The sequence below is a fragment of the Trichosurus vulpecula genome, chromosome 7, assembly GCF_011100635.1.
Source record: "Trichosurus vulpecula isolate mTriVul1 chromosome 7, mTriVul1.pri, whole genome shotgun sequence".
Taxonomy (NCBI): domain Eukaryota; kingdom Metazoa; phylum Chordata; class Mammalia; order Diprotodontia; family Phalangeridae; genus Trichosurus; species Trichosurus vulpecula.
In genome coordinates, this window is record NC_050579.1 from 37715395 (window position 1) to 37729865 (window position 14471).

At 45.3% G+C, this 14471-nt stretch overlaps 1 protein-coding gene across 1 annotated transcript in view; it reads left to right on the forward strand.

Moving 5' to 3' along the window:
* Window positions 1-14471, forward strand: part of NF1 (neurofibromin 1) — a 239706-nt gene that overhangs the window by 197863 nt on the left and 27372 nt on the right. Inside the window, exons 40-52 of the mRNA XM_036766465.1 lie at window positions 73-266; window positions 1918-2058; window positions 2219-2498; window positions 2907-3121; window positions 3334-3395; window positions 3491-3605; window positions 4233-4334; window positions 6266-6412; window positions 7289-7415; window positions 8411-8542; window positions 9802-9937; window positions 11178-11335; window positions 14210-14332. Coding sequence (XP_036622360.1) covers window positions 73-266; window positions 1918-2058; window positions 2219-2498; window positions 2907-3121; window positions 3334-3395; window positions 3491-3605; window positions 4233-4334; window positions 6266-6412; window positions 7289-7415; window positions 8411-8542; window positions 9802-9937; window positions 11178-11335; window positions 14210-14332 — 1932 coding nt within the window. The remainder of the gene's footprint in view (window positions 1-72; window positions 267-1917; window positions 2059-2218; window positions 2499-2906; window positions 3122-3333; window positions 3396-3490; window positions 3606-4232; window positions 4335-6265; window positions 6413-7288; window positions 7416-8410; window positions 8543-9801; window positions 9938-11177; window positions 11336-14209; window positions 14333-14471) is intronic.

Consider the following 14471-nt stretch of genomic DNA (forward strand, 5'->3'; position numbering starts at 1 on the left):
CAAAAAAAATAACCACTCCACAGTACAGTAATGATAAAGTTGGTGTACTGATTGAGTGAATTTCTTTTTCAGGTATTGAATTGAAGCATTTGTGTCTAGAATACATGACTCCCTGGCTATCAAATCTAGTCCGATTTTGTAAACATAATGACGATGCCAAGCGACAGAGAGTCACTGCTATTCTTGATAAACTTATAACAATGACCATAAATGAAAAACAAATGTACCCGTCTATCCAAGCCAAGATATGGGGAAGCCTTGGGCAGGTAGGTGTTCGTGTTGCAGAAATTCAGCTTTTGGGGCGCATCATCACATTTAGATGGGGTTAAATGTTTTTTAATTTAAGGTTTATTTAGTATTTTATTTTTCCAAGTTACATGTGAAAACAATGTTTAACTTTCATTTTTAAAACTTTTGAGTCCCAAATTCTCTCCCTTCCTCTACCCCCGCCACCATTGAGAAGGCAGGCAGTTGCCTTGATGTACATTATACATGTGTAGTCATGCACAACATGTAAAATAGAAGACATAAACAAAAAAAAAAACTCAAGAAAAAAGAAAGTTAAAAAAAGTCTGCTTCAATCTGTATTCAGACACCATCGGTTCTTTCTCTGGGGACGGATAGCATTTTTCATCATACATCCTTCAGAGATGTCTTGTATTATCGTATTGCTGAGAATAGCTGTCATTCACAGCTGATCATCGTACAATCTTGCTCTTACTTTGTATGCAGTACATTTCACTTCGTATCAGCCCATGCAAGTCTTCCCAGGTTTTCCTGAGAGCATCCTGCTCATCATTTCTTATAGCACAGTCGTATTCCATCACAATCACTCACCACAACTTGTTCAGCCATTCCCCAGTTGATGGGCATCCTCTCAACTTCTAATCCTTTGCCTTTTCGTTTTTTAAAAATCTCTTTTGGGATACAGACCTAGTAGTGGTATTGCTTGGTCAAAGAGTACACATGGTTTCTATAGCCCAGTGGTCATAGTTCCAAATTACTCTACAGTCAGTTCACATCTCCACCAACTGTGCATTAAAGTCTCATTTTTCCCACATCTAGATGGGGTTAATTTTTAATAGTATTCAAGAAGGAATGATAAGTTACTTTAGCATTATCATTTGTGCAACCTGGTCTAATAGAAGGTGACTAAAAATTTTTAAGCTGGTTTCTAGCATCATACAATATTCAGTTGTTTAAAGCAAGTTAAATGCCAAGGCCCTTACCCAAAGGGAATCACTAAGTGTTAATTGGAAAAGTGCTTTGTAAACTCTAGGTTAGTACATAAATTTGAGTTACTCTGGATGACGGTGCTCCCATTTGGGATGGCTCCCAAAGGCTGTCCTGGCAGAACCAGAACAGCAATATGAAAATCTACATAATGTTTTCTCTTGCAGAACAGTCACCATAGGAGGCTCTTCCTTTATTTCGATGATGCTAGTCAAAATGCTTTTGAGAGAACCAGTCAGTAGACATTCCTTTGCCCAGCCTCCTTGCTTTATAGCCCTCCCTGCCTAAGATCTGGATCTGTTACGGGGTCAGTTCTTTATAGCAAACCTACTTAACTTTTCTAGAGTAGGTCAGGTCCACCAGAATAAAAAAAATTATCTAGGGAAAAGAATCTAGGATTCAGGGAATATTAAGTAAGATCCCTGACTCATGATCCACAAATGAATCAGATGAGCAAATTTGCCATTCGTTACAGAGCAATTCATGGCCAGCCATTTTTGCTGAGCATTTTTTATTCGAGAGCATTATTTTATATGAGACCGAGGAAGGCAACCTTGTTCATCTGGCTAATTTCTAAACTTCAAAGGAAAAATTCAGGTGCTGCGTGTAGAGCTCTGGTTAGCCAGAGAGTATTTGTTCTGTTTTGTCTTTGTTTCACTGTTGTTTCACTGTCTTCTCCTATAGATTACAGACCTACTTGATGTGGTGCTGGACAGCTTCATCAAAACCAGTGCCACAGGGGGTTTGGGATCCATCAAGGCAGAAGTGATGGCCGACACAGCCGTGGCGCTGGCTTCTGGGAATGTGAAGCTGGTATCGAGCAAGGTGGGCTCTTCATCTCTAGGCCTTGCGTTCTAAAAAATCTACAACGGCGAGCTAGTCATTTCACAGTTCAATTGAGTTATTTTGTGCTAATATTTGTACCTCTCGTGTCACTCTAACAACAACGACGACAAAAACCCCACAAAGCCTTGCTTCTTTCCAGGTGATTGGAAGAATGTGCAAAATAATTGACAAGACCTGCCTCTCTCCAACTCCTACCTTAGAGCAGCACCTCATGTGGGATGACATCGCCATTTTAGCGCGCTACATGCTGATGCTGTCCTTCAATAATTCTTTGGATGTGGCGGCTCATCTTCCCTACCTCTTCCATGTGGTGACTTTGTTGGTGGCCACAGGTCCCTTGTCCCTTCGTGCTTCCACACACGGACTGGTCATCAATATCATCCATTCTCTGTGCACTTGTTCACAACTTCATTTTAGTGGTGAGTGAGTGACGTTTCACTGGCCCTGCGCTCGGTGCCTGCACCTGCCACCTTACTGCTTTGGCATGGGGCTTAGACAAGGCCAGAGTAACTGTCAAAGGAGAAAGAAAGAACACGTCCCAGTGCGGCCACGTACACCCTGGAGGCGGAGCTCATGGGTCAGATCTGTAGCTCGGACATAAGTGGGCAGCTGGGAGCTTTGTAGATAGCCACTAAATCCAGAGCCGTGTGAATCCAGATGTCACTGGAGCAAAGGGCAGTGCTGCTTAAGGCGGGTGGGTCTGTACCTTTGACGTCTGGCCTCGTTCTGAGCACGGAGGGAATCAGTTGATGGAGGGACTCAAAGAGGGTCTTGTAGGCTTCATTAACTCCCGAGTGCAGTGTCTGTATTCTTTTTTAATTTCACAGAAGAGACCAAGCAAGTTTTACGCCTGAGTCTGACTGAGTTCTCACTACCTAAGTTTTATTTGCTGTTTGGCATCAGCAAAGTCAAATCGGCTGCTGTGATAGCCTTCCGGTCCAGTTACCGGGACAGGTCTTTCTCCCCTGGCTCCTATGAGAGGGAGACCTTTGCCCTGGCATCCCTGGAGACAGTCACAGAAGCTCTCTTGGAGATCATGGAGGTATGATCAATTCAGTAAGAGATTTGCACATCCTGTCCTACACAGGACAAGTCACTGCTGCGGTTGGTTGTTTTGTCAGCCAATAAAATCTCCCTGAGGTGTTTATGTTTTTAAACCTCTTGGTGAAATGTGTGACTTGATAGCAGATTTTCTAAATAGTTGTATCTGCCTCATCACGTACTTGGATATATTTCAAGAGTATTTTCTTTTAGGCTTGTATGAGAGATATTCCCGCATGCAAGTGGCTGGATCAGTGGACAGAGCTAGCCCAGAGGTATGGATGGGTCCCCGATTCTCTGTGGCACTTTTTCTTCTGTAGCTGCCTGTGGGGAGAAGGTCTGTGCGATGGCTTCTTTTGGTTTGTTGCAGGTTCGCATTCCAGTATAATCCATCCCTGCAGCCAAGAGCCTTGGTTGTGTTTGGCTGTATCAGCAAAAGAGTGTCCCATGGGCAGATCAAACAGATTATCCGCATTCTTAGCAAGGTATTTTTTCTTTCGTTCCTGATGCTTGTGGGTCAGAGATTCTTAACAGGGCCCTCCCTTTTTTCTAGAGGACACTTACTATAGTTCTGTCCCATTTGTTCTTTTGAAAGGTGTTTTGATTGTTTTCTTCATTTTAATTCATGGAAAGAAGACAAGATGATGTACACGATATTTTTTAAAAAGAGGACAGTGTCCCTAAAATACAGAAGCAGAGTGGGGGTGGGGGTGTTGTTTTTGCTAAACTGGAACTGAGAAGTTGGCCAAAATAAAGCTCTCCAAAGCTCCTCAGCTTTGAGCTGCCAGCATGTGATGAGCTTCACCTCCGTGACTATGGAGATTGTGGCTGTCCTGAAATATGTGAGTGCTGCCCAGCACCAGGAAATGCAGCAGCCTAAAATGACATTGTACCAAAGGTCCTCAGATAACCAGGACAGCGTTTGCTTATTGCCCTGTTGTTCCAGTGGTCTGCTGGAAACAGCCTTCATTCTTTTTTTTTTTTAGCCCTCATTCTTAATAAATTATTTTCTCCTCTTTGAATTGATTCTGAGCTATGGTTAAATGCAGTTTCGAAATTAGTATTTGACTTTAATGAAAATAAAACACAGAACTCTTGTTTTCCCAAAACAGGGCCTTGAGAGCTGCCTAAAAGGACCTGATAATTATAACAGTCAAGTTCTGATTGAAGCAACCGTAATAGCACTAACCAAATTACAACCACTTCTTAATAAGGTAATGATTCCCTACATGCAAGGAAAAATAAATACGTTTTTAATGAAAATCAGCAGAACACCATGTTCAAGAGACTTTCAAGCCCATCAGCCTAACCGTTGCAACTGCTTCTATTTCCCTTTTCCACTTCCTCATTCTGGATATTAGGCTCGGGATCATAGATATGTTTTCTTTTGAATAATTCAGAAAATGAGATTGACCTTGCCCTTAAGAAAGCAAATTATCTCAATCACATTTCTGGCTTTAGAGAATCCAGCTACTTGACAGAAGCAAAATATCTACCTTTCAATTGTGATACCTTTGGTATCACAATTAATTCAATTTTATTAAATAATAACTTGGCTCAGTATTATGCTTTTCTTATATAACAAGCCTACGAAAGAGGTAGTATAACCCATTTTACAGATGAAGGCATCCAGGCCCGGGGAGGCAGACTTCCCTGGAGTCAGACAGCTGGCTGGTTTCCTGACTCTCATTTCTAGCTTTCTGTCTGCTTCCTCTCACAGTTCTTTACCCCATATTTTCCTGACTGCCTTTCTCACCACAGCTCTGTCCATGGGGTAGCTAAGACCAATAGGGAAGCTCAACTTATGAGTGCCATTCAGTTCATTCTTCCCCCCTGCCCCCGAGCATTAGGAAAGTTTTGGTGCCCAGTCACAGAATAGGTGGGGGCATACAGCTGAACAGTGCAGGGGGCAGGCTAACCTAGCTATCCCCTGTGGTTGGGCTTGAGTGCTTGGAGGGCCAGTGGTGAAAATGAGCAGCTGCTGTGCAGGGCAGTGGTGCTGGCTCTGATGGATAGAGTCACGTCTTGTTGGAGAAACAAGACGCCCTGTATCATTAATGTAGATGAGCTTTGATGCATCCTTATGTTACTAGTGTGAAGTGTAAAGAGTTGGGGAGGAAGAGCTAGTCAGAGAGGGGGACTTGGGCAGGGCCTTGGGAGCATCTGCGTGGTGTCTCTGAAAACAATACGGCTAAGATTAGGGATCCTAGGATTTAGAGCTAGAAAGATCCCTAGTGATTATCTAGGTTCCCTCATCTTGTAGACCAGGAAACTGTAAGGGACCTTGAAAAGAAGAGATAGGCCTCAGTCCCAGGCCTCAGAATTCCCTGTCTACTCTACCAAGTCCAGATTCAGTCCTGGCACTACCACTTTGCCAATAGCTGGCTGATTGTAGGTGAATCACCAATTTCTGGGGCTACATTTCATGTAAATGTTCCCTCATCTACAAAGTGGTGCTAACACTATTTATACCATCAGCCATAGGCTCTGAGAATATGAGTTCAGAAAATGAAATAATCCCTGCTCACGTTTACATTCCACTGGGGGAGACTGCGTCTACCCAAGTCTGTACAGAATAAATTCAAATTAAATGTAAAGTGCTTAGAGGAAGGAAGGCCAAGCAGTTGGGAGGGAAGGGGCTGCCTTGAGGTAGAAGGTGATGCTTCCGTAACCTTGCCGTGTTAGAAGCATCAACCTAAGATCATGCACGGAAGCATTTGGTAACTCTCGAGCCCTGACTCAGTGTGTTATCATGCTGGCCATTATCCCCCAGCTGTGCCAAAGCTTTCTTAAGCCCCTCTTTAGATGAGTCCAGAGTTGGGGGGAGCCTGAGCTGGGGGGCTTATACAGTGATGCAGGCATGAAGTTAGGAGTGTCTAGATGTGGGGAGCAGAAATGGAGAGGAAGAGGTTGAAATGCAAACCATGACAAAGGAAGATGTGGTTGGGTTTTGTGGTCGGTTTGGGGGGCAGGAGAGTGTTGGTGCCGACTCGGCTGTGGAGGACAGCCAGGTGAAAGAGGCCTCTCTGATCAAGAGCTGGAAGGGAGGAGGAGAGAAGCTGAGGGGTGGCCAGGGCAGGCTCCCCGTGTACGGCAGGGGGCTCCGTTAAACTGAGTGTCCCTTGTGTGTGATGGCACACCCCAGCAGGAGTCCCCTCTGCACCGAGCCCTCTTCTGGGTCGCTGTCGCTGTGCTACAGCTGGATGAAGTGGACCTGTACTCGGCAGGCACCGCCCTGCTGGAGCAGAACCTGCACACCTTAGACAGTCTACTGCACATCTTCAACGACCAGGTAACTGTCCCAGGGACACCTCTGGCTTTCTCAGCTCATGTGGGATAGACCTCAGGGGCCAGGCTCCAGCCTTCCTTTGGGCAGCACTGCTTTGTGCTGGGATCAGCGCTAGCCTTTAAAAGCCTGAAAGACTGTAGCAGTGCTAATAGTGAAGACAGAAGCATGACCAGTAAGAGCTGCTTCATTGTCTTGGGTGAGTGAGGGAGGGTGGGCGGGAGCTGGTAGAGATTCTGTAAGAGCCTTTGGGGTATTTTCAGTGTCTTTGGAGATGAAGGAAACTGACTGGTGGTTCAGTGGGCAGGACAATGGGCCTGGAGTCAGCAAGCCCTGAGTTCAAGTCCAACCTCAGACACTCCCTGGCTCTGTGATCCTGGCCGAGCTGTCTCACCTCTGCCTGACTCAGTTTCCTCAGCTATAATATGGAGAAAATAATAGCATCTACCTCCCAGGGTTGCTTTGCCGTCCTTAAAACGCTAGATGAGCTAGCATTAAGACTTTGGGCAGAGGCATGGAGCCTGCAGCCCTCTGGGTCCTCAAGTGCAGCCCTCCGGGTCCTCAAGTGTGGCCCTTTGAAGCTGGACTTCATAGAACAAATCCCCATGATAGGAGGATTTGTTCTGTCAAAATTGGTCTCTGTCAAAAGGCTGCACCGAGGACCTAGAGGACCGCACGGGGCCCAAGTCTTTAGGGCTTCCTTTTGCTTTGATACAGGTGTCTCAGTAGTGTTATTCTTAAGAGTGATGGGGAAAACATTTCCTGGAATAAGTGGGCTGTGGTGGAAAGGGTATAGAGCCATAACAGGGGGCTAACACGGCTCCTGTCAATGAGAGAGAAGCTGCTTTCTGCCCATCCGCCATCTCCTCTTTTCGTTCCCAGAGCCCAGAAGAAGTGTTCATGGAGATCCGGCAGCCTCTGGAGTGGCACTGCAAGCAGATGGACCATTTTGTGGGACTCAACTTTAACTCCAGCTTTAACTTTGCCCTTGTCGGGCACCTCCTGAAAGGTAGGCCCGTTGCCTGGGCGTGGGCTTGGGAGAACCTTGGGTGGGAACCTTGATGTGTGTCATATTTACGTACGCTGCCCCAGACATGGTATTGAGGTAGCATTGCATCAAGTTGTGTGGGGGCTCTGCCGCCTGCCCCCCAGCTCTCCTGCATGCTGGCCTTCCAGCGAGCGATGCGGCCCCCCCTTCCTAGCAATAGCTACAAACCGTGTTGGTCAACATCGTGCAGAGTGTTGGGCCATATAGTGGGGATGGCTTTGAACAAGGTCTTGGAGGAAGACAAAGGCAGGAGGGCGTGTGCAGGGACCAGCAGCCTTAAGTGTACCAGGGCTGGTCCACCTGCTGCCTGGGAGGGCCAGGCTGCCTACATTGTTAGCTTTCAGTGTGACTCTTGAGTCCCGGCCGGTCAGAAGAGGAGATTCCACTCCTCAGAGCTTGGTTTGCTCCAGTGTGCATGTTTTCTTGCCTCATTTATAAATAAAAATTTGGGTTTCTTTCTAAAAATAATATAGAAGTTTTCCCCGTAAGATGAAACACACACGCGCGCGCGCGCGCACACGCACACACACAGAGATTTAAATAAAATGTATTGGGATATTTACATAATGAAGTGTTTGCTTCTTCCAAAGTTCTAAAAAATTTCTGGATGTCTTTTCTATTCATTGCCTTAAACATGTCTAAGAGACTGATTAGCATTAATAATTTAAGAGCTTACAGAAAGTTAACTTACCCTCTCCTCTTTTCCCCTGCTCTGAAGGGGAAATACATTGCTTGGAGTGTCCACCACTCATTGTATGTCCACCACTCTTAGTTGTATGTCACTGAACATTCTTGTGCAGTGTGTATGCGTGCGTGTGTGTGGGGGGGCATTTTAAAATTCTAGAGATTGTGTTGTGTTTCTTTTGTGTCCCCCTCAGCACCAAGGTCAGTTCAGTGGCTCCATCTATACTGCTGAATGAATCTGTTTATAATTCTTTACATCTTTGTTTGTTTAGGATTTCGGCACCCTTCACCTGTCACTGTTGCAAGAACTGTGAGGATTTTACACACACTGCTAGCACTGGTTAATAAACATAGGAATTGTGACAAGTTTGAGGTGAACACCCAGAGTGTGGCTTACTTAGCAGGTAAGTAAGTCTGTAGTAAAGATCTCTAAGTCCTCAGGCTTAAATGAATGAGACCAGACCAGGTATATTGGTTTGGATATTGACTTGACTGGAAAGTTCTCATTTACATAAATGCTGGTTCCCAAAGGGCTAGCAATGCCCCCTTCCAAACAGCTGTGAACATTAGGGCTGCTTCCCCAGCACAGGCCTGAGAGCTGTCCCTCGTTGCCAGCACGCCAGATCCAAAGCTGTTGTAGGCACCGTCTCAATCCCTTGTGCTGTCTCTGGAGCACTCCTTGTTCTTTCTAGGGGGGCTTCTCATTAGTAAATAATATTCTTGCCATCCTCCACTAGCTAGGTTAATCCAATTCAACAAAAAGCTATTTAATGGCCACCATATGCAAAGCACTGAACATAAATAAGTGATAAAGACCTGGGCCAGACTACTGGCTGTGTGGATAAAGAAAAGAGGATGTTCTAGCTATGTTCTTAAGGACTTAGGATGGACAAGCCATGGCAACTGGTTGGACATGAAGCTTGAAAGAGAGGGAGAAAATTGAGGCTGACTCTAAGCTGGGAGAAGGGTGATGCCCTCCACAGATGGAGGGCACATTTCAGGGAAGGTGGGCTGGCTCTCCTTTTGGACACGTCAGGCTTGAGGTGGTGATCAGGAGGCCAGATGAAGATGTCTAGCAGAGGCAGCCTGCAGAGCCACTCGAGCTGTAGCGTGGCCGTTCCAGGTCCTCGGCAAGTAGGCTTCCTCCTTTACCCCAGTCTCTCTCGGAGCCCTGCTCCCATCTGTTATCCTCTGTTCACCACCCCCTGAGGACCCGTGCATTGGGTTTGTACACTGTCAAGGGGGTTCTTATGCTGTGCGCATTAGAAGTAGGAGAGAGCACTAAACTCAGGATTCTGGTTGTCTGGGGTCCCGTCCTGGCTCTGCTGGCTCCCAGCTGAACTTTTTTTGATCCTCAGTCTTCTCATCTCTAAAATGGAGACGGTGCTAGCCCTGCTTACCTCACAGAGATGTTGTTAGGATCAAAGGAAGTAATGCACAGAAAGAAGAAAACCCTCTAAAAATGGCAAAGCCCTGCCCGAGGTTAGGAGCTGGCGTGACTCATAGATTCCGCAGAGGATCAAGCCTGTATCTTGTCTGTCCTCTAGATACCCCGGGTGGCCTTTACTCATGCACTGTGGCCCCTCCTTAGCTTCCTGCCCCCTGCCTTACTTTGTACCTGCCATTTGCCAGTCTTTGCGATTGTCCTGTGACCTTCTTCTAGCTTTACTTACTGTGTCTGAGGAGGTTCGAAGTCGCTGCAGCTTAAAACATAGGAAGTCACTGCTGCTAACTGATATCACAATGGAAAATGTGCCTATGGATATATACCCCATCTATCACAGTGACCCCAGCCTTAGGTAAGTAGAGTGAGCTTTGCCAATGACATCCACCGTTGTACCGGCTGTGCTGACGCAGGGAGCCAATGAAATGGGCAGTCCAGAAGGGGAAAAAAGTGAATGATCTAATTTACATTTGGTTTTGGAGAGTATTTTGTGTTATGAGGAGTGATGCAGAAGATTTACTACCATGCTTTGTTTTTGATTGGGCTGATAAAGTCACTTAAATAGCTAAAATTGTTTGGCTTAATGTGGGCACAGAAGCCAGACAGTTGACAGTCCAGCTGGTGCCATGGGGAGCTGTCCTGTGATATTACCATGGACCCCCCACAGGGCAGGCAAGGAGTCTTTGTACCATGCAGAAGCTGCCCAGAATTGATGGAGAAACCCAGAGAGCCCAGAGAGATGGAGAGAGATTGTTTCCGTATACAAAACAGGCAGTTTTCTAATACTACAGATCACAAAATTTTGAGAGCCAAATACCATGCCCTCTCTGTGTGTTAGCAGGGAGTGTAGTTTGTCCCCATGGAGTAGGTGTTTATCCTGACCCTTTCATGCCTCTCTATCAGTTAAGGTTATTCTCCTGGTATGTTTAAAACAAAAAACAAAAACAACGCTCCTAATTAATTGTAGAGTTCAGGGGATTGACTTTTCCCCTTTTAAATGAAAAATATTCAATAACTTTCCACTAACATTGTGAAGACCTAATTTGTTTTTCACTTAGAACCACAATAATTGCTTTTTTTTGTTCTGGGAGCATATCAGGTGGACCCTCAGGCAAAACATTTCATTCTTTCAACCCCCCTTTTCTTAAGAATGTTTAAGAAACAATTTTCCAAGCTTGAGTAAGTAGTGGTTGTTGAGTCCACTTTCTCTCAGATTCCTTGTGTCTGAATGAAGCAGTTTGGAATTTAGGATTTTCCTAATGGAGTGTTCATTTAAATTCAGTTTCAAGCAATGCCAAGAGTTCTGCCCATACGCGTCATACTGCTGAATCGTGATTGAATTGGCAAGGCAAAGGCGCAGGAACTGATCTTTTTAAACTAAATTGTCCTGACCAGATGACAAGATGGCTTTTAATTATTACTCCTGTTGGTAGAAATATTGCAGTTAAATTTGGAGGGTTTTTGCCTTTGTGGTGCAATTTATACTTAATTGATAGCAGCTGTAACCAGTAACTTGCACTGCTACTGGGGGAGGGGGTGGGGAATGGTTGTGTGTGAGACAAATTTATTTGTTTTGGGGTTTTTAAATCTTTCAGGACTCTAAAGGAAACGCAACCTTGGTCCTCTCCAAAGGGTTCTGAGAGACACCTTGCAGCCAGCTACCCTCCTGTGGGCCAGACTAGCCCCCGAACCAGAAAATCCATGAGCCTGGATATGGGGCAGCCTTCCCAGGCCAACACGAAGAAGTTGCTTGGTCAGTTTGTATGTTTATTTGACTGTATTATCAACTCTTATTGTAGGAATATATTTCTTTCTTTCTTTTTGTAAAGGATCCAATCTTTTTTTTTTAATTGGGAAAACAGCATGGTAGAAAAAACCCTGGACTTAGCCATTTGGGTTCAAATTCTATCTCTACAGCCTGCCACTTAAATGACCCTGAACAAACCCTTTGATCTCTCAGGCTGTTTCCTCATTGGCTTGCCTTCCACCCAGGGCTGTCATGGAGGAACCGCACGTGGTCAGTGATGCTCTGTAAACTGAAGTGCCAGGCAGGTGTATGGGTCTTTTTATAAGTATCCATGAATGGTGACTGATTCTTTTAGATTTTGCTAGAGAAAGTTGGCAGAAGCTACTGACTGACCAGTTTCTGGCTGCTGTGATTTAAGGTTGTTTGGTAGCTTAGTGTGGCCCTTTCTATGAGGACTGCTAGTGAGGCATAGCTATGAGCTGAAGGTCTTCGGTCTGTTACAGCCCTAGGCCTGTGTCTCCAAAAATTTCAGCCCAAGACCAGGATCTTTCATTTTGATCCAGGTAGCTAATAGTTGACCATTGTCTAATTTTTCCTTCTTCTCCTAAAGTCAGACTCTTGAGAGTCAAAGCTTTCCAGCCTATGCAAAGGATATGCTTGCATTTTAAAAGTTAAATTTAAATTAATTATGTTAGCTAAAAGAGGAAGTGAGGTTAGAAACTATCATTAAATCATTTTCTTTCTCAGTAACAGGAGGTCTACCAGTGAGAGCTAACCTGCCATACAGACATTATCCTAGGTCACCACAGGAGGAAAAGCAGGGGTCCAGATGGCCTTATAATGGCCTTTTGACTGAAGGATCTTGATGCTAGCCAATACCTTTCATAGCTCAATAGGTCTATGTAATTCACTAATGATAGAAACACATTATCAAACCGATGTATGCCATATGAATAGAATAGATGGTCACTAAGAAATCTAGAAGTAAAACAGACTGACTTGGGGTCGGAACCATTCTTATAAAATGTGAAAGAGTGTTGCAACAATTCATCTGGCAGCTGCTGTAGGGGTGAAAGACCAACACAAGCCAACAACAAGAGCGCAGCCAGCACAGGTTCTTTTGATCTGCTTTACTAAGGAAAATAACATTAAGGGGTTAACAATCTTACTTCACTCCAACATGCAAATATTATTCCAACACCCTGAACTTCAGAGCAAATACAAACAAATTACAAAGATACATTATAAACAGACCAAATACAGTTCATAGTTACCAAGAAACCAACATCTGGGTTCAGGAGCAGGGGAGCTCATAACAAGGGCTGGCCCAGAGTCATGGGCCACTCCTCCTGTGGTCAGAGCCCCAAGCAAATAACTCTGTCCTCTCTTTTTATACGGTCTTTGGACATCAGAACTTAGGCTCCTGCTGTTGGTTCTGGTCTTAGCAACCCCTCTTAGAACCCTGAGGGCTTTACACCCACATGGGCTTAGCACCCAGTAGATAGGAGTTTGGGCCTGGCGTTTTGTACCTATTAAGGCTCAGTCAAAGACACTTAATTAATTTATCATTCTAAAACAGTAAAAAAGTCCCAACTTAATTGATTTTACAAAGAGACAGACCTGGGGTCACAATGATGAGCCAGACAGTGGCCAGCACGTGCTCCATGTTTCTGTTAGGTTGTGTTTGTTTGACCTGATCTCCTCCTCTTTGTTGGATTAAGCTTTGGGCTTTCTGGTTACTCCAGTTTTATAACTTTTGAGTGCTTGTCAAGGAAGGTTAAATAAAAGTATAGGAGAAAATTAGTGTCAGTCTGCATACAGAGTAGTGGTGCTTGAGCTTTGTCGAATACCTGGAAATAGTAGGTAAATAAATACCCTCTGATGTGAACTGTGCATAAAAGACCTGTGGGTTTTAGGTTTCCATTAAGCCATACCCAGAAGTTACAGGTACCATCAGTAACACAGTGACAGTGACTTCCATTTCTGTTGTGTTGTGTGGTTACAGAGTGTTTATGTGCATTATTTCCTTTGGTCCTCACAACGACCTGGTGGGGCAGATGGTTGTAGTATTGTTATCTTCATTGTACACATGGGAAATGAGAATCCGATGAAATCCTCCATCCCCATCCACACAGGAATAAGCAGACCCATGCCCCAAGCCCAGTTCTTGTTGCCTGGCTCATATCCTTCCCGGTGTCCCACACTGTCTTCTCCAAAGAACCAAGAGTGAGAGAATGGGCCTGAGAGGTCAGGGCTCTAAGTGATTTTTGAATTGGTTATACCATGAACCAAGTATGAGACAGATTGTCCATCCTTAGAACAAATGGCCCTGTAGTTTTACTGTTAGGGCCCCTAAGCATGGGTCTTTATTCACAGGATCATAGGATGCATGAGCTGGTAGGAACTTGGACATGATCTAGGCCAGCCAGGAAACTGAGTCCTGGGGAGGTTAAGTGACTTAATGGCAGAACTTGTTAGTAGAAGGACTGAATGAGACTTGACTTTTGCCAGAGCCCAGCTCTCCCTCATAATCTCTAATTGGTGTCAGAATCATGGTTCCAGGTGTGTTTTCTTGTGATTATAAGGCTTCTTGGCTGAGCTGAGCTTGGCTGCTGAGTGAGGCACACTCCTTCCTCTCCCTCCCAGTGCCCTGGCATTCCCTCATTGGAACAAAAACACCTGTGGCCCCTAACTTGGGAAGATGTCTGATGATTTTAGTCTGGTCCACTGTAGCCACCTCCCCAGGAGCTCAGACTCCCCAGGGGGCCTGGGCAAGCCACAGTCACCCTACACTCAAGCAGAACTGGCAGAAGATTCTTGGAGCTCTCTGCCTTTGCCCGCTCTGTCTGTAACCCTTGCATGGTGTGTTGTGCTTTCTAGGGACGAGGAAGAGCTTCGATCATTTGATATCTGATGCCAAAGCTCCTAAAAGGCAAGAAATGGAATCTGGAGTCACCACGCCCCCCAAGATGCGGAGAGTAGCAGAGAATGACTATGAGATGGGTAAGATGCAGCCAACCCTCACCTGGCTTTGCTCACAGCTCTCCCTATAGCAGAGCCTCTGCCGTGCTTCAAATGGCCAACCTGGGCAGCCAAGTCCTTGGGCCTGAGAGGGAGGCTTCACGGGGTACACTCGTTGAAA